This window comes from Eublepharis macularius, chromosome 1 (assembly GCF_028583425.1).
Source record: "Eublepharis macularius isolate TG4126 chromosome 1, MPM_Emac_v1.0, whole genome shotgun sequence".
Taxonomy (NCBI): domain Eukaryota; kingdom Metazoa; phylum Chordata; class Lepidosauria; order Squamata; family Eublepharidae; genus Eublepharis; species Eublepharis macularius.
In genome coordinates, this window is record NC_072790.1 from 233,670,639 (window position 1) to 233,696,880 (window position 26,242).

Below are 26,242 nucleotides of genomic sequence, written 5' to 3' on the forward strand. Positions count from 1 at the left end.
CATCCTGCAAAGTGGCTGCTGTGGCTTTCCTTGATGTGTCTGGCCATTCCTAAGCCGATTTCTCCCCCTTTTTCCCAGACTGCGTGCTTGGATGTATCCTAGAACGTTGTTTTCTCTAATGCTTCAAAGACAAACATATTAAGCAATGGTTGGCTGTGAAAATGTCATTGTTGGAGACTTTGGAAATTTCCAAAATGATGGTTCATTTGGAAATATCAATTTTTAATCTGTTGTCACACCGCCTTGTGCTTAACCATGTAAACAAACAGGAATTATCGCATTCTGTGAGGCAAATCAACAACACTACACATTTCAATTCTCCTTCCAAAGCTTAAACTTAAATATTCTAAATCAAGTAAGAAAAATATTAGGAGAGATTCTCTAACTTTATGTAGAGTAATTTTTATTAACATACAAGAGGAAAGAAGAATTTTTGCAACCCCAATCACAGTGTTTCTTTCTGTCTTGAGCCCGGTTAACATGAGTGTTGTTCCGGTATTCACGTTTGGCCAACACACACAAGCAATCTCAGAGTGAGTCCATCCTTCCCAAGATATGTCTGGCAAGGGCATCGCGGACCATCTTGCCCTCCGCAAGGTACCCGGTGTTGCCATTGTAATCTTGCTCCTCCTGTTGGGACAGCAGCACCGGTGAGGGGCATTCACCGCCACCCACTATCGGGTGACCTTTGCTCTCGCACAAATTGTGGAGCACCACACATGCAGTCACAACTGAGATGACATTTTGCTCTCTAATCTGCAGCCTGTGTGAGAGACACCTCCACCTGGATTTCAATCTACCGAAGCTCCTTTCCACCACGTTCCTACAGCGAGCAAGTTGCCGATCAAAATTCCGCTGTGCGGTCGTTGTTGCGGTTCGGCCGTATGGCTTCATGAGCCATCTGCGCATGGGATATGCACCGTCAGCCAAAATCACAGGTGGAATTCTAATCCCATCCAAAACCATGTCGTGGTTATCGGGGATCAGTGCGCCAGAGTCCATCGCAGAACACAGGGCGGAGTGGGCAAAAACAAACGCATCATGGTTTTTGCCACTCCACCCCACCTCGGCGTCCACAAACCTTCCTCTGTGGTCCACAGTCCCCTGGAGCAGTATCGAGGAGAAGTTTTTCCTGTTGCCATACTGCTCTGGATGGCCACCAGGGGCACAAATGGCGATATGTGTCCCGTCGACTGCTCCCACGCAGTGAGGAAACCCCATCCTCCTGAAGCCATCCATTATCTGTTTGAAAAGATAGGGTGGGGAACAAAGACTATTGTTTAACCAAACTGAGGGAAAAATTAGGAAGCACGGTAAAGTGTTGTTTCAATACTGATAGAAGGAAAAGATTCCACAGTAGTCCAATTAACAAAATGCCCAGGGTTGATATAGCTTGATGCTTGAAGGAACTATTACAAATGGGTTCGTAGCAGATTGTTAAATGTGTTCTGAAGTGTTCAAAGCCCTTACGTAACTCAATCCACATCTATTTCACTGCTGACTATTCCTATCTCTCATGTCCAATGATTCAAAGACAGTTGCCATGAAAGTTACAGTGATTGGCACATGAAAGCAATGTGAACATTTACTGTGTAACAATGTTTCTTGCTTTGTTCCAGGGACATCCACTACAAATGTCATTGAGATGTTTCCAAGGAATAGAGAGGGGATTTTTCACGTGGTGGCATAATTCGAATAACTTATTTTTGGGGGGGATAAGACCATAGAAGTTGCATTCTGTTCATTCAAAACCAGAAAGAGAACGATATGGTCTCTCTCTGCTCCATCATGCAGCTTCGATTAAACTGTAACCGAAGAACCAAAAAAAAACCGTCAGACACTGTAAAATTGATGCCTTAGTCATGTCAACAGCAATCGAAGATGTAGTCTCCATACAGAGGTCTACTTTTGACCCAGGGATAGCAAGCATTAACAATGCGCAACTGGAGACACCATTGCAGTCCCATGGGGCCAATAACAAAGCTGAACAATTTTTTTTTTTTAACACAAAGAACACGGGAAAGAATTGTCCGCCCAGTTGCACTATTCTGTGGCATGACACGCTGTGCAGACAATGACCCCAGTGATCCAAAATCACAATTATGCCATCAGAACCTGAATGTGGTGGGTGACTGGCACTAAGAGAGGATGTGTTCGGATTTCACTTAATGAGAATTGGAACAAAGTAAAATTTTTGTTGCCTAAATTCTGCTGGCATTAACATTGCAGCAGTGGACGTGCCATAGCAGAGACACATGTCCACTATTGTGATGCCGCTCACCACAATTTAAAAGGTCATCCGCAAATGTGTTTGTGTAGGAATTGCTAATCCAGTTTTACAGTGATGTGGCATGAGACACAGTGCAAACCATGACTCCAGTGTACCTATGGTTTCTTTCAGGGGGTGGAAGCGTAGGGGAGGGTGGCAGCACTGTGAATAAAAGGGTTTTTATAAGGTTTTTAAGAGGCAGCACAGAATTTTTTTTTTTAAGGATGACCGGCATAACGAAATTCAGCTAGTTCACTATATAACTTACCTGGGTAATAGAGTCTCCAAAGAGAACCGTTCGGGAAAGCAGGTGGAGCTCGACGGCAAGGCAGAATTCTACAACTGCCGAGGCAACAGTTGACTTGCCAAGTCCGAACAAGTCACTGGTGACCTGGTAACTCGTGCCGCTTGCAAGCCACCAGATCGCAACAGCTACTCTGCGCTCAACAGAAATCGGGGAGCGGAAGGTTGTTGTCTTTCGCTGAAGCGTTGGACGGAGAGCGGCGACCAACTCCAAAAATGTGCCCTTGGACATTCTGAAACGGCGAATCCACCGATGCTCATCCCAATGTCGCAGCACGATGTTCTCCCACCAATCCGTGCTGCGTGGGTATACCCAATGCTGCCTCGGTTCCTGCATCTCTGCCAGGAAAAACCACTGGTGTCGGGGCTGGCGCCGTCGTCTTCGTGCACGCGTCATTGCAAAGGTGGTAAACGAGTTGCTGGACAAAAATCTAGCAACAGCCCTGCGCCTTTGGGCACGGTACCGCCAGTAGGCCAGCAGCATCTGAGACTGGCATGCCATCATAATCAGAAGCACATGCCCGATGATAGCCAGAATAGGATCCATTTCAAAAAACACAGATTGCAAAAACACCAACTCCAAAAACACCAAACAACCACTCAAACCCACAAAGAGTTTTTCCCCATACACTTCCCCTTTTATAACGTTTTTAAAAACCCCGCCAAGAAACGCGGACCAATGGTGTTGCTGTGCTCATTTGATGTTTCGAATGGGTTATGTTTCTTTATTACGCATGTCCGTTATAACGGAAAATGTTTTTTTTAAAAAAAAAAAAAAAGGCGGGGAAAAAAGGTCCCGCCCAAAAAAACGGTTTTCGGGCAGGCGTGTGACCGCGAGGACGCGCGGAAAAGGCGGATTGGAGGTGGAGATGTGAACGGAAAAGACAAAATCGCGGATTGGAGGCAAACGGAAGATATCCGGAAAAACTGCGGGGAAAAAGGTAATGTGGATTCAGCCTGTGTTGAAAAAGCAGAATTTTTTAAAAAGCGTGCCAGCTTTCGAGTTTTCCAAAGCGCCAGGCAGTCAACAAGGTTGCAGACAAGTGGCGACAAGAGTAGAATTCAAACCCCGGAAGCTTTCTATGCAGCTTCTTTAACCGCTTTGCTAAGCTCCTATCCATTCGTGTGCATGCGTGTCCATCTATTGATACTAAACGCACGTACTTGTCTACATGTGTAGATACGTATGAATTAAGACCAACGACCATTAGTATCAAAATGTCCACAGATGGATATTTTTTCCAAGTCTCAGATGTTGAGCAAAGGAGATGACCTGTTACTGAGCCACATGAAACTGCCTTCAATTGAGAGCCAAGCTACAAGTGACGCCGGACACAGGTTGGACACTTGTCAGCTTCCCTCAAGTTTTGATGGGAAATGTAGGCATCCTGGTCTTGCAGCTGTAATGGAGAGCCAAGCTGTAAAACCAGGACGCCTACATTTCCCATCAAAACTTGAGGTAAGCTGACAAGTGTCCAACCTGTGTCAGGCGTCACTTGTAGCTTAGCTCTCAGATAAATCAAGATGGGTAGCTGTGTTAAGTCTGTCTGTAGCAGTAGAAAAGAGCAAGAGTCCAGTAGCACCTATTAAGACTAGCATAATTTGTGGTAGGGAATGAGATTTTGTGAGTCACAGGTCATTTCTTCAGTGATCTGATGAAGTGAGCTGTGATTCACGAAAGCTCATACCATATCCCAAATTTTGTTAGTCTTACAGGTGCTACGGGACTCGTGATCTTTTCTACTGCCTTCAACTGAGTCAGGCTTATGGTCTGTCAGGATCAGTATTGTCTGCTCTGACTGGCAGCAGCTGTCCAGGTCTCAGGTCAAGATATTTCATATCACCTTAATCCGATCCTTTCTATTGGAGACCCCTGGAATTGAACTTGGGACCTTCTGTATGCAAAGGAAATGTCCCCCCACTTAGGCATGGCCCCCAGTCACTTTCCCTTGGAGTTATTCTCACATGCAATATAGAAGAGTTGTGTTTTATTTCCAGTAGAGGGTGAGGATCTAGGTCAAGCAGGGTCAATATCTAACCAATTTTCAATTGAGCTGGCCAAGATGGTGCAGTTGTTTGTTGTTTTAAATCACCTTCCCCACCCCCTTCTGATAGCTCAGCCTGAGCTGTAAAACCAGAGGGTGGTGCATCGGGCAATTTACATGCATTTCCATAAACCAGCTTGCAAAAGCCGGCCCAAAGAGATCTACCCAGCTTTGAGCAGGGCAAGAGGATGGGCGGGACAGGGTCTGTGTCAAGGCATGCTTTGCGAAAGCTTTAGGTCTTGTGGCCAGCTGAATCAATGCTTGCTCTGTGGAGCGAAAAAGATGTGGCAGGAAGAGGGTGGAGGATGTGTGGGCAAGGCTGGGAGGGGGGAAGAGAGAGAGAGGTTTCCTGAGGGGATGGAGGGAGAGAGCCCTGAAGAAGTCCTTGCCAGACTTCCAGCACAGTGAAAAGGGTTGCAAGAGAGCCGGACGCAGCAGTATGCAGGGTGACAACAGTGCCGAGAAAGGGGCCTGCTCATCACCCCCCAGCTCCTGACCTGGGATTTTGCAACCCTTCCAAGAATCGGTGGGCTTATCGGGACAACCTCAGAGACTCCCAAGCCTGTCTTCCTTCATACTCTTGCCAACTGCACCAAGAGGGTCATCTGGATTTCCTACCATAAGCTGCAGACTGGAGCGTAACCACATCAGAGGGTACCGAGAACTCCTCTGGCTAGTTCGGCTTTCAGGGGAATCTGGTCCCCCTCAGCATGCTCTGGCTTTTGCTCCTGTGGGTAACATTGGTTGCAGGCCCTGGTGGCACAGCCTTGGCGCTCTCCACCTGCCAAACCTTGGACCTGGAGGCGGCCCGGGCCCTGCGGGTACAGGCTGTACGAGGACAAATCCTCAGCAAGCTGCAGATGGTGGCACCTCCTGAAGAGGAGCAAGGGGTGCCCGAGCAACCGCCTCCTGAGGTGATGTTACTGTACAACAGCACGCGCGAGTTGACACGAGAGCGGGCGGCTTGTGACGGGAGGAGCAGCAGCGAGGAAGAGGAATACTATGCCAAGGAAGTGCGGCGGGTGGACATGTTGCCCCCTGGGCACACTGACAGTAAGGGGTGTGACCGGGTGTGGGGGCGGAGGGTAGGAGATGGTTGCCATTGGGTAGGAGGAATGGCAAAAGCAAAGCATACGAGAGATGGATACACTGGGAGGGGAGAAGGATGGGGATGGATACACTGGGAGGGGAGACAGCAACTTGGATAGGTCTATCAATAGCAATTAGCAATGATAACTAAATGGAACCTCCATGTACAGAGGCAGAATATCACTGAATAGGAGGAGGAGGCCTGTTGCCTTCATGCCCTAACCGGTAGGATTATCATAGAGATCTGGTTGACCAATGGTAGAAACAGGAGGCTGGCCTGGAGGGACCCAATTTTGTCTGATCCAGCGTGCGGCATTTTATTGGCCGCTGTAGGAAACAGGAGGCTGGCCCAAAAGGTCTGATCTAGCAGGGCTTTTCTTATGTTCTTAGAAGGCAAAAGATAAGGCCCTGTTCATATTAGCTTTGTGCGATGACTGCCACAATTAGTGATGTCTTGCATGTCTGAACGTCCCTATCAGGCCATCCTATCAGGTCAACTTCCAATCGCCCCGCAGTCCTTTGTGAGTGTGAGTGGTTCACCCGTTCCTCGCTGGATCACCAAGATATCTCCAGGGATACAACCAATTGCATTTTAAAATTGAAATCAATTCAAAATTGTGAACACTAAATGCTAGGGGGGGGTCCCCTCCCTGATTTTTGCTTCTTTCATCTGCTGACTGCCAGCGGCCACTGCGGGCCCCAAATGATTGTAGACGGGACTGTGCAATGTGCGCTGCTGAGGGTGGATTTGTGAAATTAGATTTGCTTCTTCGTATGCTACCGGTTTTATCTGTTTTATTTTACGCCTTTAAATTGATGTGATCCACTCTGAGCCTGCTTGCGGGGAGAACAGACTATACATTTAATAATAAATAAAATAAAATAAACAGAAAGTAAGAACCCTTTGAATTGGTGTGGGGATAGCTTGAATGTAAATAAGTGAATGTTTGGTCAGTTCTTTAGGGCTGTCAATTCCAAATTGGGAAAATTCCTGAAGATTTGGGGGGTGGAGCCTAAGGAAGGGGTGTTTTGGGGAACGGTGGGGGCTCAGGAGGGTATAATGCCATAAAGTCCAAAGCAGCCATTTCTCGAGGGAACCGACCTTTGTTGCCTGGAGATCAGTTGGAATTCTGGGAGATCTCCAGCCTCCACCTGGAGGTTGGCAACCCGACTTTTGCGAGGCACTGATGCCCACCTGCCCCTTTCTCCTCTCACAGACACAATCGCAAGCACCCAGCCCAGTCCCTTCTCCCGCCTTCTGCGCTTCGACGTCTCAGGAGCTGAGCCGGACCTCAGTAGTCTTGTTCAAGCTGAGCTGCGTGTCTACCGGGTGCCGAACCCACGGGCCCGAGCCACGGAGCAACGGGTGGAGCTGTATCAGGTGAGGGCCCTGTAGCATTCCCCTCTCCGGGACAAAGCGTTGCTCTTTAGGACACCCTCCGCTGGAACGGAAGGGCCCACCCGCCTATCACCTTTTTATTCTGCCCTTCCTCCAAGGAAGTAGTCGTGGCATTTTCCTCCTCCTTTTTCTCCTCACAACAACCCTGTGAGGTGGTCTGGAAAAGACTGCAAGCTTTATGACTGTGCCGGAATGGGAACCTGAGCCTCCCCTGTCTTTGTCCTATGTAACCACTGCATCACACTGTCTCCATTCCTCCTGGTTTTATCTCCCAAATGTCTCCTGCTGGAATGTTGCCTCTGGCTGTGCCGCTAACAGCATCCCGAGAGCCTGAAATTCAACATGTACAGTTTCCTCAAGCATTCAACAAGAAAAACTGCACCGATTGAATCTCTCATAACACTAATATAAGCACTGGACCTTTTGCCAACAAAATGAAGTAATTCTGTTTGTTGAAAGGATTGGCATTTTCAGGGTTGGGTTTTTTTTGGCTTGGCCCTACAATTTGACGCACAAGCCTGGGCACATTCATGACAGGTTATATTTCCCACAGGTGGTCCGTGCAAGGGAGCCCACCGCACCAACCCAGCGTTATGTGGAGAGTCGGACGCTGCGGCCAACAGACCGGGCTGAGTGGGTGTCGTTTGATGTCACTGATACTCTCAGCCAGTGGCTGGATAAAAGAGGCAAGTGCTGCCTTTTTCTTCTCAAGCCTATTTGTATTGAGTGAAAGTTTTTTTTACCATTTTCAAGTTTCAAGGCAGTGGTTTCCAGAGGACCAGTATTTTATTGGTTGTTTTCCTGGCACGATGGAGACACAGTACTGGGCTAATCCTCCCATGCTCAGTTCCTATCTAAGGGCCAAGCTAGAAGTAATGAATTACACTTGAACGGCAAGTGAACAGACTCACATGTATTCCTCCCTGTTCACTTGCCATTCAAGTGTACTTCGTCACTTCTAGCTTGGCCCTCAAGTTGCTGCCATTAAAAGACAGAGGAACAGAGCTGAGTTTTAAAAGATGCTGCTGCAATTTGCTCTTCTGCTGGCAGTATCTGAATCCTCGGTGTTTGTCTTCCGTTTCCTCTGCAGAGAGAAACCTGGGCCTGAAATTGGGGGTGCACTGTCCTTGCTGCACTTACGTCCCCGCCGGGAACACGATCAACCCCAACCACAGCGAAGAGCTGGAGGTGCGCTTTGCAGGTATGAAGGTTGCTGAGGCGGGGTGGGGGGTGGGAGGCAGTGGCCCCTTCTCCCAAGATCTACGACTGCTTTCCATACATGTAGGGCTGGATGACGATCTCATCAAGGAGGCTTGGAAAGGGCGCGCACGACCCCCAGACCTTACTGGCAAAGCCCCCCATTTGATCCTCACGCTGCTGCCCCCACACCGCCTGGAGCCTCCCCCAAAGGGGCGGCGCCGTCGAGCTGCAAATGCTCCTACCTGTACCAGGTGAGGAACCCTAGTAATTTAGAAATCTGCATAACGGAGGGCCCTGAGATACCTAATTCAGGAGGGTTTGTGGCTTCCCCTTTTCACTTATGGGAGGCCACAAAAGCTGCTGAGGTTAACTTTGCTTCTGGTAGCCCCACCTGCCCCTCACTAGAGGCTTTTTGCTGCCTCTTTTTCCAACTTGTGTATTCTTTCCACCTTGCTCCCAGTCTCTTCAGGCACCCTGCCTGACATCTTGTGTATATGATTTCCATATGCCACAGGGCAAAAAAGAAAGGCATTGACTGAGGGACCTCTAGTGGCTGGTCGGTGGTATGACCATCCCTACTTTCTTTTTCATATTCCAATGAATGCACATATAATCAGGGTTGCCCAATGAGGACACACCAGGTGATGGAGGGACTTATTGGCAACATAATTATGTCACCAGTGATGTGCTTAACTCATTCCCTGTGTGCCCCAGAAGTGTCAGCACATCACTGGTGAATGCTTGGGGACACTCTAGCATTTGAAGAAAGCTCTGTGGTTAACCAGAGTGTTTCCCCAAATGCTAGAGCTTCCATGACACCTTTTGGCAATGTGTTGATGTTACTTCCGGGAACATGGAGTGTAACATCAGTGTGTCAGGATGCTGACAACCCCCCCTTTCCCCCCCCACCAGTCAGCTGATTGGTGGCAGGAAGCCCCAGTCAGTTGTGGTGATCCCCCACTGTGACCAAGGGAATGGTAGTTCACTTACTCTTGATTTTTCTTTATATATGTACTGAGTAATTCTTATGTTATTTTTGACACATGTACAGCTGAATGTGTATTTCTCAACGTACCGGTCCCTGGTTTCATTGATAAACTGAACACGTTGGCTCTTTCTGACAGATGTACTCACGTACGTGCAGGATGCGCGTGTGTTCACTGTGGCATGTGAACAGGGCTGATGTTTCACTACTCTTTGACAATAGTGGGATATAACTATCCATCTAGCAATGTTCAGGTTTCATAACTGTGATGATCTGCTCATACACACTATTTGGCCTTCTGTTTCTGGTAGACATAATTACACATTATCGGGAACAGAGATTATGTTTCTGGCAAACGTGGCTGAAAGGTGCAATTGGAAAAAAGCACTAGTGGTTTTCCTCTGGCTGTTCTCCTCCTTTAGCCACACCCACTTAACAACGCCCCTGCTGTTGTGTCCATCTCCTCTTTAAAAGGAGAGCCAGTGTGATGCAGTAGTTAAATGTCAGACTAGAGAGTTCTGGGTTCAAATCCTTCTCCCATAAAACTCACTGGTTAATCTTGTGCTAGCTGTTAGCCTAACCTACCTGATAGGGTTGAAGTGATGATAATAAATGAGGAGTGGTGGTAGATGCTACCCTGAGCTCCTGGTGGGGAGAATGATGGGTTAAAAGACAGATTTTTAGAAGCACAGCAACACAGAGATGAAGTAATATATAATAAAGAATAGTATCGCTGAGCATTTAGGGAGTTTTTTTCACCACCGCCGTCTTTCCTTACACGCTGCATGTGCTAGGAGATCCATGCAAGCCTGAGTCCTTTATCACTCTTTTCAGAAACAAAACCTTGACTCACCGCCTTGAAACTTGTACTATTTGTATTTAATGATGTCTGCACCTGACCACATATTGTTACTTTCATCACAGGTTCAGCTATTAGCATAAGACCAACCCCATTTACTTACAGTGGCTGTTTTTGCTACTAGCCATTGTTCCCTCCTGTGGCCATGAGTTCCTATAGTTAACATGGTGTGGATTCTGCTCCTTACGCTTTCCTTCCCAGGAGTACAGACCAGGGCTGTTGTCTCCGCACTCTATACATTGATTTCCGCAAAGATCTGAAGTGGAAATGGATCCACCAGCCAAAAGGCTACAAGGCAAATTTCTGTGCTGGGACCTGTCGCTATGTGTGGAGCACGGACACACAATATAACATGGTGAGAATGGCTTGTGCTGCGCCCTCGGGGTGAACGGATCCCTGAACCCAACTCTCAACTTTCCCTTTGTGATTATGGGCACAGATTAGCATGAACATGTATAAAGCAGAAGTCACAAAGCATACATTTTGTTTTTACACTGGGTGTGCAGTAGCAAGCATCACCCTAGAAGAAGCATTCCTGCCTGGATGAGAAAATGGAAAAGACTTTTCTTGGATAATGCCCATACATGGGGCAAGCACCACTTTAGAAGAGGCAGGGCTTTTTTTCAGGAGGAACGTGGGGGAACGGAGTTCCGGAACCTCTTGAAAATGGTCACATGGCTGGTGGCCCCGCCCCCTGATCTCCAGACAGAGGGGAGTTTAGATTGCTCTCCGTGCCACCGAGCGGTGTGGAGGGCAATCTAAACTCCCCTCTGTCTGGAGATCAGGGGGCGGGGCCACCAGCCATGTGACCATTGTCTCCGAGGGCGACCCCCTGAGTTCCACCATCTCGTTTCCCAGAAAAAAAGCCCTGAGAAGAGGCATTCCTTTCCGTGTGTGGGAAGGGGATCTGAATCTGTCACAGCAGGCAGAATCTAGAAGAGGCATTCCCATCTGGATGGGATAAATGATAACATCAGCGCAAATCAGACACGAACCATTACGGAAGAGGCTTATCCTCCTGTTTCATAGGGGAACGTGCCTTCAACGTAGGTGCTCACTATTTCCTGTTTGTATAGGCACTTGTATTACAAAAAATACATAAGAATACATTTGAAAACCTGGTGCCTGGTTAATTGCGGGCAGTCTTTTAGTAGGACATGTTTTTATTAATCTAACCCACGGATTGATTAAAACGTTTCAGGGTTTAAACCAAGTATTTCAGCAAAATGAGGGATTTACAAAGGAGAGGGACGGGCAGCGGCGCCCCGTGGTGAGATTCTAGGGATTGAGCCGCAAGGGGGAATGGGCAGAGACTTTTATTTTGAGCTGAGATCCAAGGCCGGGTTCAGGAGCTGGAGGAGCAAGGTTCACAAGCAGGTAGCCTTCCTAACAGCCTCTCTGTTCCCCACCCTTCAGGTGCTCCCGTTGTACAACAAGCTGAACCCCGAAGCCTCAGCCGCCCCTTGCTGTGTCCCTCAGGAACTGGAGCCCTTGACCATCCTCTACTACGTAGGCCGTTCTCCCAAAGTACAGCAGCTCAGCAACATGGTTGTGAAGTCTTGCCGTTGTCGCTGAGGTGAACTGGTGTTGCGGATGCTGGGAAGTCGGCGTCACTCTGGGACATAGACCAGAAAAGCCGGGCTTGGGGGACCCTGGCTCCTCCCATGACCTTGCTCCACCCACCAGTAAGAGTCTCTGCCCTTTTATTCTGCCCCAGCCCATTAGCAAGAGGTTCCTCCGCCTCCTGTGGTTCCTCACCATCAGCAAAGGACTTTTCCATCTTTACTTTTGCCTGGCTAATCTGAAGAGTGGAGTCTTACTGTTGCCCCCGAGTTGGTTCCTTATCAAACAGAAATGAGATACTCTGGGGCTGAAGCCTGCCAGGGCGCCCCGCCTCATAATCTCATTTACATAGGGCCTGAGTTCATTTGCTCTGTGGCAAGAGAATGGCGCTCAGAGACCTCTTTATTATCCCACCATTTGTTTCTGGCAGGAGGCTCTGGGGCTCTCTCTCTCTAGAAAACGGCAGCGTGAGCGAAGCCCTGTGCACACAGCAGAGATCTGTCCCACTGACGGGAATCTACGCTTCTGCTTCTTTCAGAGGAAGTCACACAGCAGCCCTCAGGGGCCTAGCTATGCATACATACATATATCCCAAACCAAGTGCCTGTCGAAGGGTTGGCACCGGGGAGGCGAGTGCAAACAGAGGGCAGCCTGGCATGTGGAGAAGCAGGTTGCTGGACAAAGGGTCCCTTGATAGGGAAAGGGGGATATAGGGCACCAAGAGAAACAAGGCTGTGTTTTGGAGCTGTATGTATGTGTGGGGAGCGGGAGAGATAGGAAGGGAGGCAGACAGAGGGGGCTGGGGCGGGGAGCCACCACTGAGCTGCAGGTAAATATTTGAGAGCGGAGCTTTGTGGTTTTTGGATCCGTGTGTAAATATGACACTCCGATTGAGACAGAGTCCCAGCATCTCCCCGCCCCAGCATAGGGGATGTGGGGAGGGTGTGGGGTAGGGCTGGGCATGGGTCCAGAATTACACTTAAGGGAATGCCATAAAGCAGAGGCAGGTTGCATGCTCTCTGAACTCAGCGGCCCGTCCTGTTCCACCCTCCCCCTTGCAAAACCCCAGATTCGGAAGAAGGGTTTTGTCCTCAAGTTTCTAAGTGTTTTTTTCAAGTGACTAATTTGGCCCAGGAAGCAATAATGACATTTTCTGGCTAGTTAATTTAATTATCTTGCGGCACACCATCCCATGTTCCTACCTAAACGCCAACCTTAACTGGAAAGCCGGACACTCAGCATCTGAAATAATCGTGTCTTTGAAAAATTGAGGGCCTTCTCCATGCCATACCACACTCTCCCGGACTTTCCAAAGTTGTGCCTAGGGGAGGCTGCTATTCAAGGTACCAAACCCTACATGAACCTTAAGTGTTTATATGAGAACACAAGAAGCATCTTGCTGGATTAGACAAATAGCCCACCCAGTGCAGCATCTTATTTCCTGTAGAGGCCAACCAGGGCCGATTCCAGATGCCCCCCCGCCTCGCAAAACGTTGCACGTCGTCGCGCATCATCGCACAGAAAACGCGAAATATCGCGTTTTCTCGCGCGAGTTTTGCGTGACATCGGGCAAAACTCACGCGAGAAAACGCGATATTTCGCGTTTTCTGCGCTACGACGCGCGACGTTTCGCGAGGCGGGGGGGGCCATCTGGAATCGGCCTAGATGTTCCTGGAAGGCCTCTGAGCAGGCAAGGCTTGGAGGCTTTTGGCTTTGACTGCCGATATCTCCCCAAAACTGGCATTCAAAAGCACACTGCCTCCGAATATGGAGGCTCCATTTAGCCATCACAGCCGATGAGCATGGGTCACTCTCTCCACCTCCATGAATTGGTCTAATTCTCCTTAAAGCTGCCCAAGAAAATGGCCATCAGTACTTCTTGTGGTAGTGAGTTCCAAATACTAATTATAGATTCCTTGTTGCATAAATTCGTGAGTCCCATGTATTAATTATATACGACTACAAGTCCTGTGATTCAATTGCACCTCTGGGTACAATGTGAAAACACAGATGTTGAAAAGTCTGAGACTGAAACTGAAGGACCTGCAGCAGAGATGGAACAAGCTGAAACCAACAAGCAGACCAAACTGGACACACAGAATTCCTCATGCCAGTATCCTGCACCGCTGGGCCAAGTTTACCTCCCCCCAACACATCATTTTTACTATGCAACCAATGCATAAAAAAGTGGGTCGAAAACGACTCTTATCTGGATTCCCTGTAAAAACCAAAAGAATAAATTGTGTATTCCAGGTTAAGTACAACAGTTGAAGGATCTCAAGAGTCTAACTCAGTGGTTTTCTAACACACATGATCTGACCCTGACGAAGGGAGCTCTGACTCTCAAAAGCTCTGGAAATCTAGAGCTTTCTATACTATAGAGCTTTTCCATACTTTGAAAATCTAGTTGGACTTTAAGGCTACTGGACCTGAATCTTAATCCTTCCTTGTTATTGATCTCTTGCATCTCATCTCGTCTGATTTGTGTGTGTTTACTGGAGATGGGGCACTCAGCTTAACTTTTGCCTCATACCCTCCTTTGAGTTGCCAACTCTGGGTTGGGAAATTCCTGGATCTGGAGGCAGAGCCTGGAAAGGGCAGGGTTTAGGAGGGGAGGGACCTCAGCATGGTATAATGCCATAGAGCCCACCCCCCAAACAGCCCTTTTCTCCAGGGGAACTGATCTGTGCAGGCTGGAGATCAGTTGTAATTCCGGATGATCTCTAGGTTCCACCTGGATGTTAGCAAGTCTATGTCCTCCTCTGTCTACTGAACAAAGTGTTTGCGTCTGTTTTCCCCTACAGGTACTGTATCATGTACTGGGGTGAGTAAGGCCAGGCTTCTGCCATTATTCCTCCCCCCCGACCTGCCATCTTTGTAGCACTGGGTACATGCTTATCACTGGGTACATGCATAGCTTTGCCCCAAGCCCTGCAGAGCAACCAGTACAGCCCAGATAACAAAACAGCTCATGGAAACAGGACTGGTGCTGATGCAGAATTAGAAAGCTTTCCCAAAGTCACATAGTGCAGTATCTAGTTGAAATCCAAAACACTGTGCTTCAAAATACCAATCAGCACAATCCTGTTCAATGGAAACACTGGCAAACTCTTCTGGACTGGACACTGCTCATGTCAGTGACAGATCTGCTAAGTCAATCTCTGCCTACTGCCTTGTGGAGAGGCCAAAGGATATGCAAACAGTAATTACTTCTGCTTGTTATTTACCGATGCCATTAATTTTCCTGTTCAGATTAGCTACAGTTTGTCATCAAATTAGGTTTGATCAACTCACATTTTAATTATCCAAACACACCACCCAGTTGCCTGACCACACCTGCAGGTTCACAGCATACACACAGCCGCGTCGATCTGCCATTTCATAACTGCCCCAAGTCCACAGCCCCTGGTCCCTCAAACAGGAAGCAAACAAACACCAGTTGACAAACAGATATCCTTTACTCTTTCCACTCCCCATTTCTCAGAGCTCCACTAGTTCTCTAGAAGGGAGCCTTTCTTAGCATGTGCCCCCCTTATTCAATCACTCCCCTCCCCTTCAATCGAAGGTGCAGTTTTTCAGCCCGCTCTTCCAGCTGTATTGTAAGGACATGATTCATTCCAAGATGCTTCTGGTAGTCTGAGGAGACGTGGTGGGCAGGATACACAAAGACAGGAACACAAGGTGAATTTTACATATTACCTTAATAGGTGCGCCACGATTCTACAGATATGGAGAATCTAGGTTTGGAACAGCATCAGAACTGGTTCCAGGTTTTGCGACCCGCCCCCTCCCTTCTCTGCCCACACCAAACTCCCACTCACAATCTCCTTCTTATCCACCCACCCTCACTCTTTCCACCAGCCTGGGCATCTTTCACCAACTCGCTCGTGAGACCTTCCAATGCCCCAGCCTCCTGCACTGCCCACAGTCCCTTTCTTGGTGGCACTGGGTTGTGCGGGGTGTGTGTGGCAACACTGGACCCTGCTAGAAGGCTTGGACCCCAGCAGCTGCTCCACCTCAGGGTATGAGGATACCAATTATTGAAGGCATAACATGCTTTCAAGCTGGATGCTAAAGGGGCCAGGTTGATTGACATTTTACAAAATCAACATGGAAGACAAGCGGACTGTCAACACATCTGCCTGGAGTTCGGCGCTGAAAACTCCTCCCAGGTATCTGGGTGCCCAATTTGGACTGCAACGGCAGCATGTGGGAAGGACTCCAGCCCCTTTTTGTTGCAGAGATCTGCCTTTCCTCTCATGTTAATACAATGATGCCAAAATGGAGCAAACCTCTGTGGGGAAGCAACCTAGCTGTGGGGCTTTTTGCACGTGAGCTAAACGCAAGTTTAATTGGGGGGAAACCCAACACAAGTCACATTTAATGAGTGATCTGAAGTTTACCTTTAAAGGGAGGGGGCACAAATTGGTTCCCGTTAAGTGGACAGAAACAGGTGGAGTGTCTTCATCCCCTCCTTTCCACCCCCACCCCACCGCCGCGCTTTAACTAGCAGAGAAGGGCCATGGGGAGAAAGCTAAATGACATACTGCTGGTTCCACAAACCTCCCCAGATGTGGTTAGACATCCTGGTCAGATATGCATAACCAGCCGTGAAACAAATAGACCTCCCCCCCATGGCCCTTCTCTGCTAGTGCACGGAACACAAAGGAGAGAATGAAGATGCTCCTCTTGCTTCCGTAAACGCACCAGAGCCGATCCCCCCCACCCATTTTAAAGGTAAGCGTCAGGTCACACAAATGTGAGTTGAGTTGGGGTTTCCCAAATCAAACTTGCATTTAGCGCATGTGTAAAGAGAACCTATGATTAAAGAAAAGCAACTTCAAACCATTGTTGCAGATCCTGGCTTGATGGATCCTAACTAACCATAGTTAGTGGAGTGACTTGCACTAACCAAAGGTAGTTTAATTAAGGTAAAAAGGTATAGTCCCCCTTGTGCAAGCACCGAGTCATTACTGACCCATGGGGGGGATGTTGCATCACAACATTTTCTTGGCAGATTTTTTGTTACGGGGTGGCCTTCCCCAGTCATCTACACTTTACCCCCAGGAAACTGGGTACTCATTTTACCGACCTTGGAAGGATGGAAGGCTGAGTCAACCGTGAGCCGGCTAGCTGAACCTGGGTGCAATATATATCTCTATGTACATAAATACACATTTCCTCCCTCCATATAACAAGCTCTCTTTCCCCTTTGGAGCTCCTTACCTTTCAGAGTCTCTTTTAGGATTTCCAAAGCTTCTTCCTCTATCACTTCCAGAAAGGGCAAAGGCACCTGAGGGACAAGTAAGATTTGGGTCCAGTAGCACCTTAAAGACCAACCAGATTTCCAGGGTATGAGCTTTGGAGACAGTCTCTCTACATGAGACGCCTCAGTGCGTGTTCGTCAAGTGTAGGCAGACGCAACGTTAGCCGGGAAGCATAGTTTAAAAGACAGAGCTGGTGGAGATCAGAGGGGCTGAATCCCCTCTGAATCACGCTAGAAAGACACTATACTTCTGGGTGGTTAGCGAACATTTAGCGCAATGCCGGGATGCTCTGAGGGCGTGTGGATTCAGCCAGGGTTTCTTAATTTCATCTTTGCCTCCTGGAAGGCTTTGTCAATTTCTCTTCTCCAATCTAAAACTGTGTGGCATCGCAAGCAGAGGGCAGACAGGAAGGGAAATAGGGGTTCAAAGGGCTCGTAGCCCAGGGGGGAAAGAAGGCTCCAGGGTCCAATGCAGGTTTTGCAGATTACTTAGGATGGGATGTAAACAGCTGGGAGCAAGGACCAAGTGGGCTAATGGGTATTCGTGGGGCACTTACAGCTGCTTTGGTATCCCTCTCATGTTTCATAATTGTATGCTTCTGATATTTGTCCTATAAGGAAATAAAGAATGAATGAATTACAGGTGCAGCCTTCCCTTTCCAAAGATTGACAGAGACTCTAGTCCCTGGGTTAGACCCTCTAGCACTTAGCTGAGCGTAGTAGTAAGATCCAGCCCCTTCTAATAGTGACCAGCTAGTGAAGATGTGAAGCTGCCTTTCACTGAGTCAGATCATTGGTCCATCAAGGCCAGTATCGCCTACTCTGTCTGGCAGCAGCTCTCCAGGGTCACAGGTGGAAGTCTTTCCATATCACTTTCTACCGGAAGCTTTTAACAGGAGATACCAGGATTGAACCAGGGACCTTCTACATGCAAAGCAGATGCTCTACCACAGAGCCATGCCCCCCCCAAGTAGGACACACCCCGCCACTATTATTCCTATACTCTCAAGTATGCATGGTCAAACTACAAAGTATGTTGAGCGTCTGCAATTAGATCTCTAAACGCAGGGCTTTTTTTCAGCTGGAACGCAGTGGAACGGAGTTCTGGAATCTCTTGAAAATGGTCACATGGCTGGGAGGGCAATCTAAACTCTCCTCTGTCTGGAGATCAGGGGGCGGGGCCACCAGCCATGTGACCATTGTCTCCAAGGGCGACCCTCTGAGTTCCACCACCTCTTTTCCCAGAAAAAGCCCTGTCTAAACGTATTCCTTAAATTTAAAAAGCAACCATATATTGGGGTGAATGAAGGAGGCATTGAGGCAGTGGGGTGGGGAGTGTCTTTGATTCCTCCCCAGCATTCAGGTTTACTCAGAGAAATCATCTCACTGTGAACTTTTGTTACCTCTGGTAGACCCTGGGTTAATAGCAATTCAGATTATGGGAGAAACAATGCAGGTGGGGGGACCTGATCACTGACCCGCCAATTCACATATTTGGCCCTCCGTCATCCCAAATCCAGTGTCCCACGCAACCCCTCTTTTCTGGATGTACAGACACAGCCTACGTTTTTGTTGTTCAAGGCAAAAAATGCTCGCCCTGCTATGGTGTTAAAAATAATAATTGGTAAATATTAATCAGTTGTCCCTTAACTGTACTCAAAAATCTGCTGCCTAATAGCAGCACTGGCCCACTGCTTCTACCCACTCCTGCACTCCATTACCCTTTCCTGGCCATGGTTTGTACTCACTTGTGTTATCTGATCCACATGGTACCCACGTTGGTGGGCCAACTTCCAGTGGCTGATACGTTGTCCCATGCTCCAGACAGAATTGTATGTACCTGGTCAGGATTGGGGATAAGGAAGGAAATTGGAAAGAGGAAAAGATGCGGGCCACAGGTTATACGATCATGTTTGGGTACATTTTTAAACATTTTATCGGTGCTGTTCTATCTCGCAATTCTGCTAAAAGAAGGAAAACGCGGCAGTTCAAATGCAATACCCACATTTAAAAACAACCAAATCGTGCCATAAAGAACAATACAGTTGTGCTTTTAAAAAAGAAACCTACAAATTAAATATTACTAAAAGCTCTGACAAAATGGGCGGGCTTCATCTTCCAAATGGGACAGCCTGAAAGATGATAAGGCACGTCCAACGAATATTATGGTACTCCCCTCCTGGGGAGAGAGCTCTGTAATTGGGGTACCACTCCAGAAAGGGTCCCCTCCCAGGCAGATCCCTGAACTCTCTGGGTAGGGAGTACAGAATAACAACAACAACAACAACAACAACATTCGATCTATATACCTCCCTTTAGGACAACTTAACACCCACTCAGAGTGGTTTACAAAGTATGTCATTATTATCCCCACAACAAAACACCCTGTGAGGTGGATGGGGCTGAGAGAGCTAGGAGCTGTGACTAGCCCAAAGTCACCCAGCTGGCTTCAAGCGGAGGAGTGGGGAATCAAACCCGGCTCTCCAGATTAGAGTCCCGTGCTCTTAACCACTACACCAAACTGGCTCTGAAGGGTCTCTGATGCAGATCATAACTGAAAGACACGTTCATTCACAAACAAGCAGGGCTGAAGATATCCCAATCCCCAGACGGTATATAATGACACAGATGTAATTATATGAGGAGGCAGAGGACAAGCAGTTTTCCAGCTCTGCCAGTCCTCTTGGATCCAGAGAAGTTAGCTGGTTAGCTGAGGCAACCTGGATTTTTCTAAATACATGGGAGTCACATGTGAATCTTAGAACTGCAATGAATTACTGTGTGAGAATCACTTCATTAGAAGGGATCACCTCTCCAGTATTCCTGCATGAGTCTGTATCTAGGTATAACTCCCTGAACAGAAAAAAGTAAGCTCAGATCAGTGAGGGTAGGTCATTTTTCTGTCCTTTAGTTTTAGGAAAAATAATTGAACACTAGGCCTTTTTTGCATGGGCCATTTTTGCCACTTTTGGCCCCATACCTCTTCGGGTTTTCTTCCAAATTCTGGATGCTAAACTCCCCCTTCAGATTTCAATGTGGCGTTTCAAGGGCGTTTCTGCATGGAAAATTTGGCAGAGTACCCTTGAAATGGTTGTTGTGGGTTTTCCGGGCTGCCTTCGACAATACATCAAACACCTCTACAGGGAGGAAACATTCCAACAGACCCGGAGACTGGAAACACTTCGGAACAAGAAAGCACATCTACTCTGTTCTTTAACCTTTCTCCTACGCTGCAGGGACACAAGAACCATTCCATCTTTTCTCACAACAAAAAGCATCTTCAAAACCACACAGGCGAACCTCATTTATGACCGTCTAGAACAGGCCCTCTTACGTGAGAGAATCCACACTACCCGCAGAGAACTTGCTGCCACAGACAAGGAGCTATTTTGCCTGCATATCAACACCAGCCATAAAATGAGAAGTCAAGATTGGGACAAGGTCGATAACCTCACCTACAGGAAGATGGAACAAGTTTTTACCAACCACACATCCAGACAGAAGCAGAAGTTTAACAAACTACAGGAAAAAAGACAGACAAGCCCAATGCTCGACAATGCACGCATTGTCATCAATCTGACAGACCATCAACTCTCACCAGAAGAAACCTCCATCTTGGCAAAGGGAGGAAACTTTGCAGTCACCCCCACCAGAATTCCTGTGGAAGACATCATTGCAAATGTAGAAGCTGCCATTCGTCATCTACCTGATGAGGAAGCTGAGGAAATAAGAGGAGAGACAGCCAGGATTCTACAAAAGGCAAAGCTTCCCACCAGCAATATAACACGCAAGGAGAGAAATGCCATCAGACATCATCATTCTACCAGCTGACAAAGGCAATGCTACAGTGATCATGAAAACAGAGGAATACAAAAAGAAGATTAAGGAACTCCTGGACCCCTCCACCTACAAAAAACTAAAAAGCCTTCGACAATACACTTGAAATGCCGCACTGAAATCTGAAGGGTTGCTTAGCGTTCAGAATTCAGAAGAAAACCTGAAGAGGTATGGGCCCAAAACCAACAAAAATCACCCATGAGAAAAAGGCCATAAACACATATGTGGTACAGAATTATTCTTCCCCAGCAGAGGTCAATTCCTCCAACCTTTCCTTCTTTCAAGTCATCCTACAGAGATGCAACAGGCAGCCTCCTCTGAGTCTCTGCATCAGGAAAAAACGGATGGTCTAGCCATATCCAGTGCAGAGGCAGAACAGAATGACGCCCCCTGAGTGAAGGCTGGTTGGAAGGAGGCAAAGGCAGAGCAATGACTTATGCAGAGATGTTATAGATAGGCAATTTGGGCTTCACAAGAGAGACCAGGCAGCAGGAACAGCCAGTAGAGAATGAGGGTAACAATGAATGGAACATCACACACCAGTTTGAGCCAGTCAGCTAAATCTGTGGTTGCACGTCTCTGAAGATGGTGATATAATTCACCCATACAGCTTTCCCCCACCTGAAGGCTTGAGTTAAGGCAAGAAATCAGGCAGTGTTCAGATACAACTGCCTTTGGGGTAAGCGGTAGCACATTCTTTCTTTCAACCTGTACCAGATCATTGTGCAGTCTCGATCTCTCTCCCCCTCTCTCTCTGGTAAGTAAGTTGCTTTTCAGGAAAACTTTCTCATGCCCTTACCTGTCGCCAAGGATTCACGATCGGGTAGTAGCTTGGCATGGATTGCGTACATTTTTTGAATCCGAGGAAACGGAGCACGTGCCGAGTCCTGAGTGAGGAAAAGGGATGCGTTGACAGAGGGAAATCAATCGTAATGGGGACATAACTCCTCACTTTCCTTGAAGTCAAACCAAAAGGTGTGGAATCGGCTTGTATATGTGGCTGTTCGCACCTCTCTAAAACTCGATATTAAAATCTTTATTTTAGATATCCAGATATTTAGCTCCCTATACAATATTCCCACCTGTGCCAAAGCAAAAAGGGAACTTCCCCCTGTGCTTTCAAACAGACATGGGCACGAACGGGGGAAAAAATGAACACGCTGTTCGTTGTTCATTGCCATCGACAAACACAAACTGACGAACAGTAATGAACATGTCCCGTTAACTAACATGTTCGTTGTTCATGGGGGCCAGAATGGCCCCCTTCGGACTTAGAGAGCCCATATTCACAGGGAGCGTTCAGCAGGCTCTCCTCCAGTCCTCACCCAAGTTTGGTCAAGATTGCAATACAGATCTTGGAGTTATACATTCCAAAATCCGACGCCCCCAGGAAACTCCGATACAATTGGAGCCACCAGTTGACTTTGGCCCCATGTACAAGTGGTGGACTTGAAGGGGGGTGCCTCCAGTTCTCGGGGGCAGGTGGTTTGGCCGCTCGCTGATGGCACCCCCCATGTGCCCGCCTGCCAGGCCTCCCAGAGGCTACTTTCCGCCAAGGTAATAAAGTGGTTTACGTCGGCGGGCGCCAGGCCTGGTGGGCTTGGGGAGGCAGTGGTGGGATGCCTCCCCTCTAGGGGGTGGGGGGTTTGGCTGCTCGCTGGTGGCACCCCCATGTGCCCGCCTGCCAGGCCTCCCAGAGGCTACTTTCCGCCAAGGTAATAAAGTGGTTTACGTTGGCGGGCACTGGGCCTGGTGGGCTCGGGGAGGCAGTGGTGGGATGCCTCCCCTCTAGGGGGTGAGGGGGTTGGCCACTGTCTGGCTTCACGAACAGTGGATGAATGCAACGAACGAGGCTTGCAATGACCACTTGTTCGTTTACAATGGCGGCTCACGAATAGCTTGTTCGCGAACAGCCAATCGGGCTGTTCGTGGGTTTTTTTAGTTTGTATTGCTGTTTGTGCCCACCTCTACTTTCAAACCAGCAATTCATCGATCCTGTGCTGGACTTTAAAAAAAAAATTAAAGAAGAGGAAAGAGGGGAGGGAGAAGAATGGAAAGGAGGGGAGGGGAAGTGGCTGACTGGATGAGAGTAGCCAATCACAATGCAGTGGGCTGGCAGGGGCAGGAGAATAATGAGTATGCAAGGGGAAACAGCCTACTGCAAAGAGGATTTTTTTTTCAATTCAGGGTATAAGTGTTCCCAGGAAAGCTACGGAAAAGCTGCATAGTGGCCCAAGTGACTAGTCATGGCAGCAAATCTGGTGCAGACTCTCACCAAAAAAAATGGAGTATGGGAACTGAACCAGCGAAATTGACCCATGAAGACTAAACAGATTGGGAAACCTAAGCAATCAAACTGGATGAAACAGAAGGACTCAAGATGACAGCGGATATTCATTTATCCCTCTAGGAATGCTTCTGGAGGCATGTCTCCCTGCAATCGTTCATTCCCTTACCTCCTTTTTCACCTCAGCTGAGGGAGAGATGGATTGAATGGTCACATGCGCAGCATCTCTGGAAGTGCTGGGAGAAGGAAGCAAAAAGATCCCAATGAAGGAATTTGCTATTGACAGGCCATGTGAAGATGAAGCTCAAATCTCGTCTCTAATCCCAGAACTTAAAATGGGGGGGATCCTCCTTACTCCCTTTTCTCAGGAGTAGTATTATGGCCATATAGAATAAGGAGAAATGGAAAAGGAATGATTCCTTCTCTGGTCCCACAGATTTAGAGTCCAAGAGAGCCCACTGCCATTGTGGAAGCAGGGACAGACGACCCAAAAAAAGAGTTTGGCCTCTAAGCAAGCAATGTTTGAACTTTCTAGGGTTGCCAACTCTGGGATGAGAAATTCCTGGAGATTTGGAGGTGGAGCCGGGGGAGGGCAGGGTTTGGGGAGGGGATTCAACCGGGTATAGTGCCAAAGAGCCTACCCTCTCAGGCAGCCATTTTATTCAGAGGAACCGATCTGTTTTTTTAATTATTATTATTATTATTATTTTATTATTATATAAACCATTAACCATAAATATTCAATAAAAACAGTCATAATAAACATTCGAATAGCAAAATAAATGAGTGACAGCTTGTTTTTATCTCTTTGTTTCATAAGAAACCTACATCTTAATCTTAACATAGTTAACAACTTTTCAAGTTGTTTCTTAAAGAGTCTTAATATAGTTTGTTATATTTTTGGATGGTTGCAAACTATTTATAAAAATATAATCAAATAAAGGTTCCCTCTTTGTTGTACAATTAGTTTCGTTTGGGTAATGTTCTGATCTAAATACAGCATCATATACTTTTTCTTGTACATAGAAATCCCAAATTTTTACCATCCAGCTATCAACTGGTGGAGTTGTCTTTGCTTTCCAATTTTTAGCTATTAGTGTTTTCGCTACTACTAATAAAGTGCTAATTAACTCTTTTCTAATTCTAGGTATTTCAGTGTTATCCCATTGGTCCAAAAATAAAACAGAGGAACTGATCTGTGTAGTCTGGAGATCAAATGTAATCCCAGGGCCGATTCCAGACGGCGCCCTGCCTCGTGAAACGTCGCGCGTCGTTGCGCAGAAAACGCGAAATATCGCGTTTTCTCGCGCGAGTTTTGCGCGACGTCGTGCAAAACTCGCGCGAGAAAACGCGATATTTCGCGTTGTCTGCGCAATGACGCGCGACGACTCGCGACGTTTCGAGAGGCAGGGCGCCATCTGGAATCGGCCCAAGTCTCCAGGCCCCACATGGAGGTTCCCAAAACGAGAGAGCCACGTGTTAGGAATGAGAAAGCATAAGCCGTGGCCGACTAACTAGGAAATTATCAAAAAGTGTATTTAGAACAATTCTGTCACAGAATTGTGATAGAAGCCTACCCCTTAGAGATAGTGGACAGCAGCAGAAGGCGGGCATTCCATCGGGATAGAAATGAGATATTGAGTATCAGAAATAAGCAACACACAGAGAGATTTACTTTTGCCATGGATTATACACCTCTGGCTAAAAATATTAAACAAGTGATCTTTAAATACTGGTCCCTAGTTGAAGATCTGCCGGGCTGCCAAGGGAGACCATTAGTGGCACTAAGAAAAACCAAGAGTGTTAGGGATCACTTGATTCGGACTGACGTGGAGGGCGAAACCAGCTACCAGCCTACCGGTGGGTCACTTTAAGTGTGGTAGGTGTAACACATGCAATTTCGTTATGTCTCCTCTTCAGTTTAAAGCTATGGGATTTTTTTGGAAAACTTTTTCCACATGTAGTACTCAGAATGTGGTATATATGATTGTGTGTGTGTGTAAATTGGTGTATATAGGATGAACTAGTAGAACAATAAAGACAAGGATTCAAGAACATCGCTCTAGGATACGCCGCCAAGTGGAGGATGCTCCGATGGTCTCTCACTTTAAAGAAAAAAACCACAAGGACACGGACTTTGTTTACTCTGTGCTTCATGTAAGCAACTATAAGGACCCGCTTCTTGCCCAAAGGGACGTCCGGAGAAAGGAAGCATGGTGGATCCATAGACTTTGCACTGTAGAACCTAAAGGACTAAATCTAAACTGTGATTTTTCAGCATTTTTGTGAGGACGGTTCAGGACTCTGGTGATTTAAATTACTTTAAATGCCTTTGGGGTTGATGGAATTTAAGAATCCACGTTCAATTAGGCTGAGCTTATGCCTGTGAGCGAGCCGTCATTATGCTTTTGATTTGGAATAGTTGTGAATCGCGTGTACAAGAAGTGAGTATAAAATCACAAGATGCTATGGGAATATGTGCAATATTGGAATGGACTATTTATTGTTATTTTGTATCTTTCAGTTGTAACTGCTTGGAAGAAGGAGAATCCGATACGGGATGGTCATTTGCTAGCTAACCCGCTGCGGTTGCAATTTGAATGTTTTCAGCAGTTGGTGATTGAACTTATTGTATTTTGACCTTATTGGCGTTGTGATTTGCCCTTGCATTAATTGTTGCACATATCTGTATCTGAATTTTGCTGTATTTATCGTTCCAAATAGGGCTGAGTTCATAGCCTACAAAGAACTCTAGGGTAGCCGGTTTTACCCCCTGACGGGGTGGAAAGGTGTTCACCGGGGCTTCCTTAAAGAGTGGTATTGATTGTGACATAGGAATGTTTATTGCACTGATTGTATAATTTACCGTGATAGAATTGTTCTAAATACACTTTTTGATAATTTCCTAGTTAGTCGGCCATGGCTTATGCTTTCTCATTCCCACACGGAGGTTGGCAACCCTAGGTGACACTTCTTCCTGCTCCAGCTCCCCCACTTAACGGCACTCCCCCACACCTCCTGCCTATACATTTGGCAACGCTTCTTCATTTCTGACACGTAGTACCCCGAGATGCTCTTGGTTTCATACCTCGCAATATGATCCTCCAGTCCCATTGGCTCACTCTCCACTGTCTCCACGG

At 47.3% G+C, this 26,242-nt stretch overlaps 2 protein-coding genes across 2 annotated transcripts; one reads left to right on the top strand and one right to left on the bottom strand.

Moving 5' to 3' along the window:
- Nucleotides 1-528: 528 nt before the first annotated feature.
- Nucleotides 529-2,804, bottom strand: LOC129325421 (uncharacterized). Its single transcript, XM_054973051.1, has 2 exons — nucleotides 2,538-2,804; nucleotides 529-1,242 (listed from the first exon to the last, which is right to left on the bottom strand). The coding sequence occupies exons 1-2, from the start codon at nucleotides 2,802-2,804 to the stop codon at nucleotides 529-531; spliced, it is 981 nt and encodes a 326-aa protein (XP_054829026.1).
- Nucleotides 2,805-2,837: 33 nt separating this feature from the next.
- LOC129325429 (transforming growth factor beta-2 proprotein-like) lies at nucleotides 2,838-11,724 on the top strand. The gene is made up of 9 exons (XM_054973065.1): nucleotides 2,838-3,032; nucleotides 3,396-3,513; nucleotides 5,368-5,670; nucleotides 6,924-7,087; nucleotides 7,659-7,791; nucleotides 8,196-8,306; nucleotides 8,391-8,556; nucleotides 10,351-10,504; nucleotides 11,566-11,724. The coding sequence occupies exons 1-9, from the start codon at nucleotides 2,838-2,840 to the stop codon at nucleotides 11,722-11,724; spliced, it is 1,503 nt and encodes a 500-aa protein (XP_054829040.1).
- The last annotated feature ends 14,518 nt before the right edge of the window (nucleotides 11,725-26,242 follow it).

Bases quoted from the DNA above. Each gene is read 5' to 3' on its own strand.
- LOC129325421 (XM_054973051.1), bottom strand. From the start codon at position 2,804: ATGTCCAAGGGCACATTTTTGGAGTTGGTCGCCGCTCTCCGTCCAACG. The intron at 1,243-2,537 runs GTAAGTTATATA...CTTTTCAAACAG, and splicing joins TTGGAGACTCTATTACCCAG to ATAATGGATGGCTTCAGGAG.
- LOC129325429 (XM_054973065.1), top strand. From the start codon at position 2,838: ATGTCGCAGCACGATGTTCTCCCACCAATCCGTGCTGCGTGGGTATAC. The intron at 3,514-5,367 runs GTAATGTGGATT...CATTGGTTGCAG, and splicing joins GAAAAACTGCGGGGAAAAAG to GCCCTGGTGGCACAGCCTTG. The intron at 5,671-6,923 runs GTAAGGGGTGTG...CTCCTCTCACAG, and splicing joins GCCCCCTGGGCACACTGACA to ACACAATCGCAAGCACCCAG.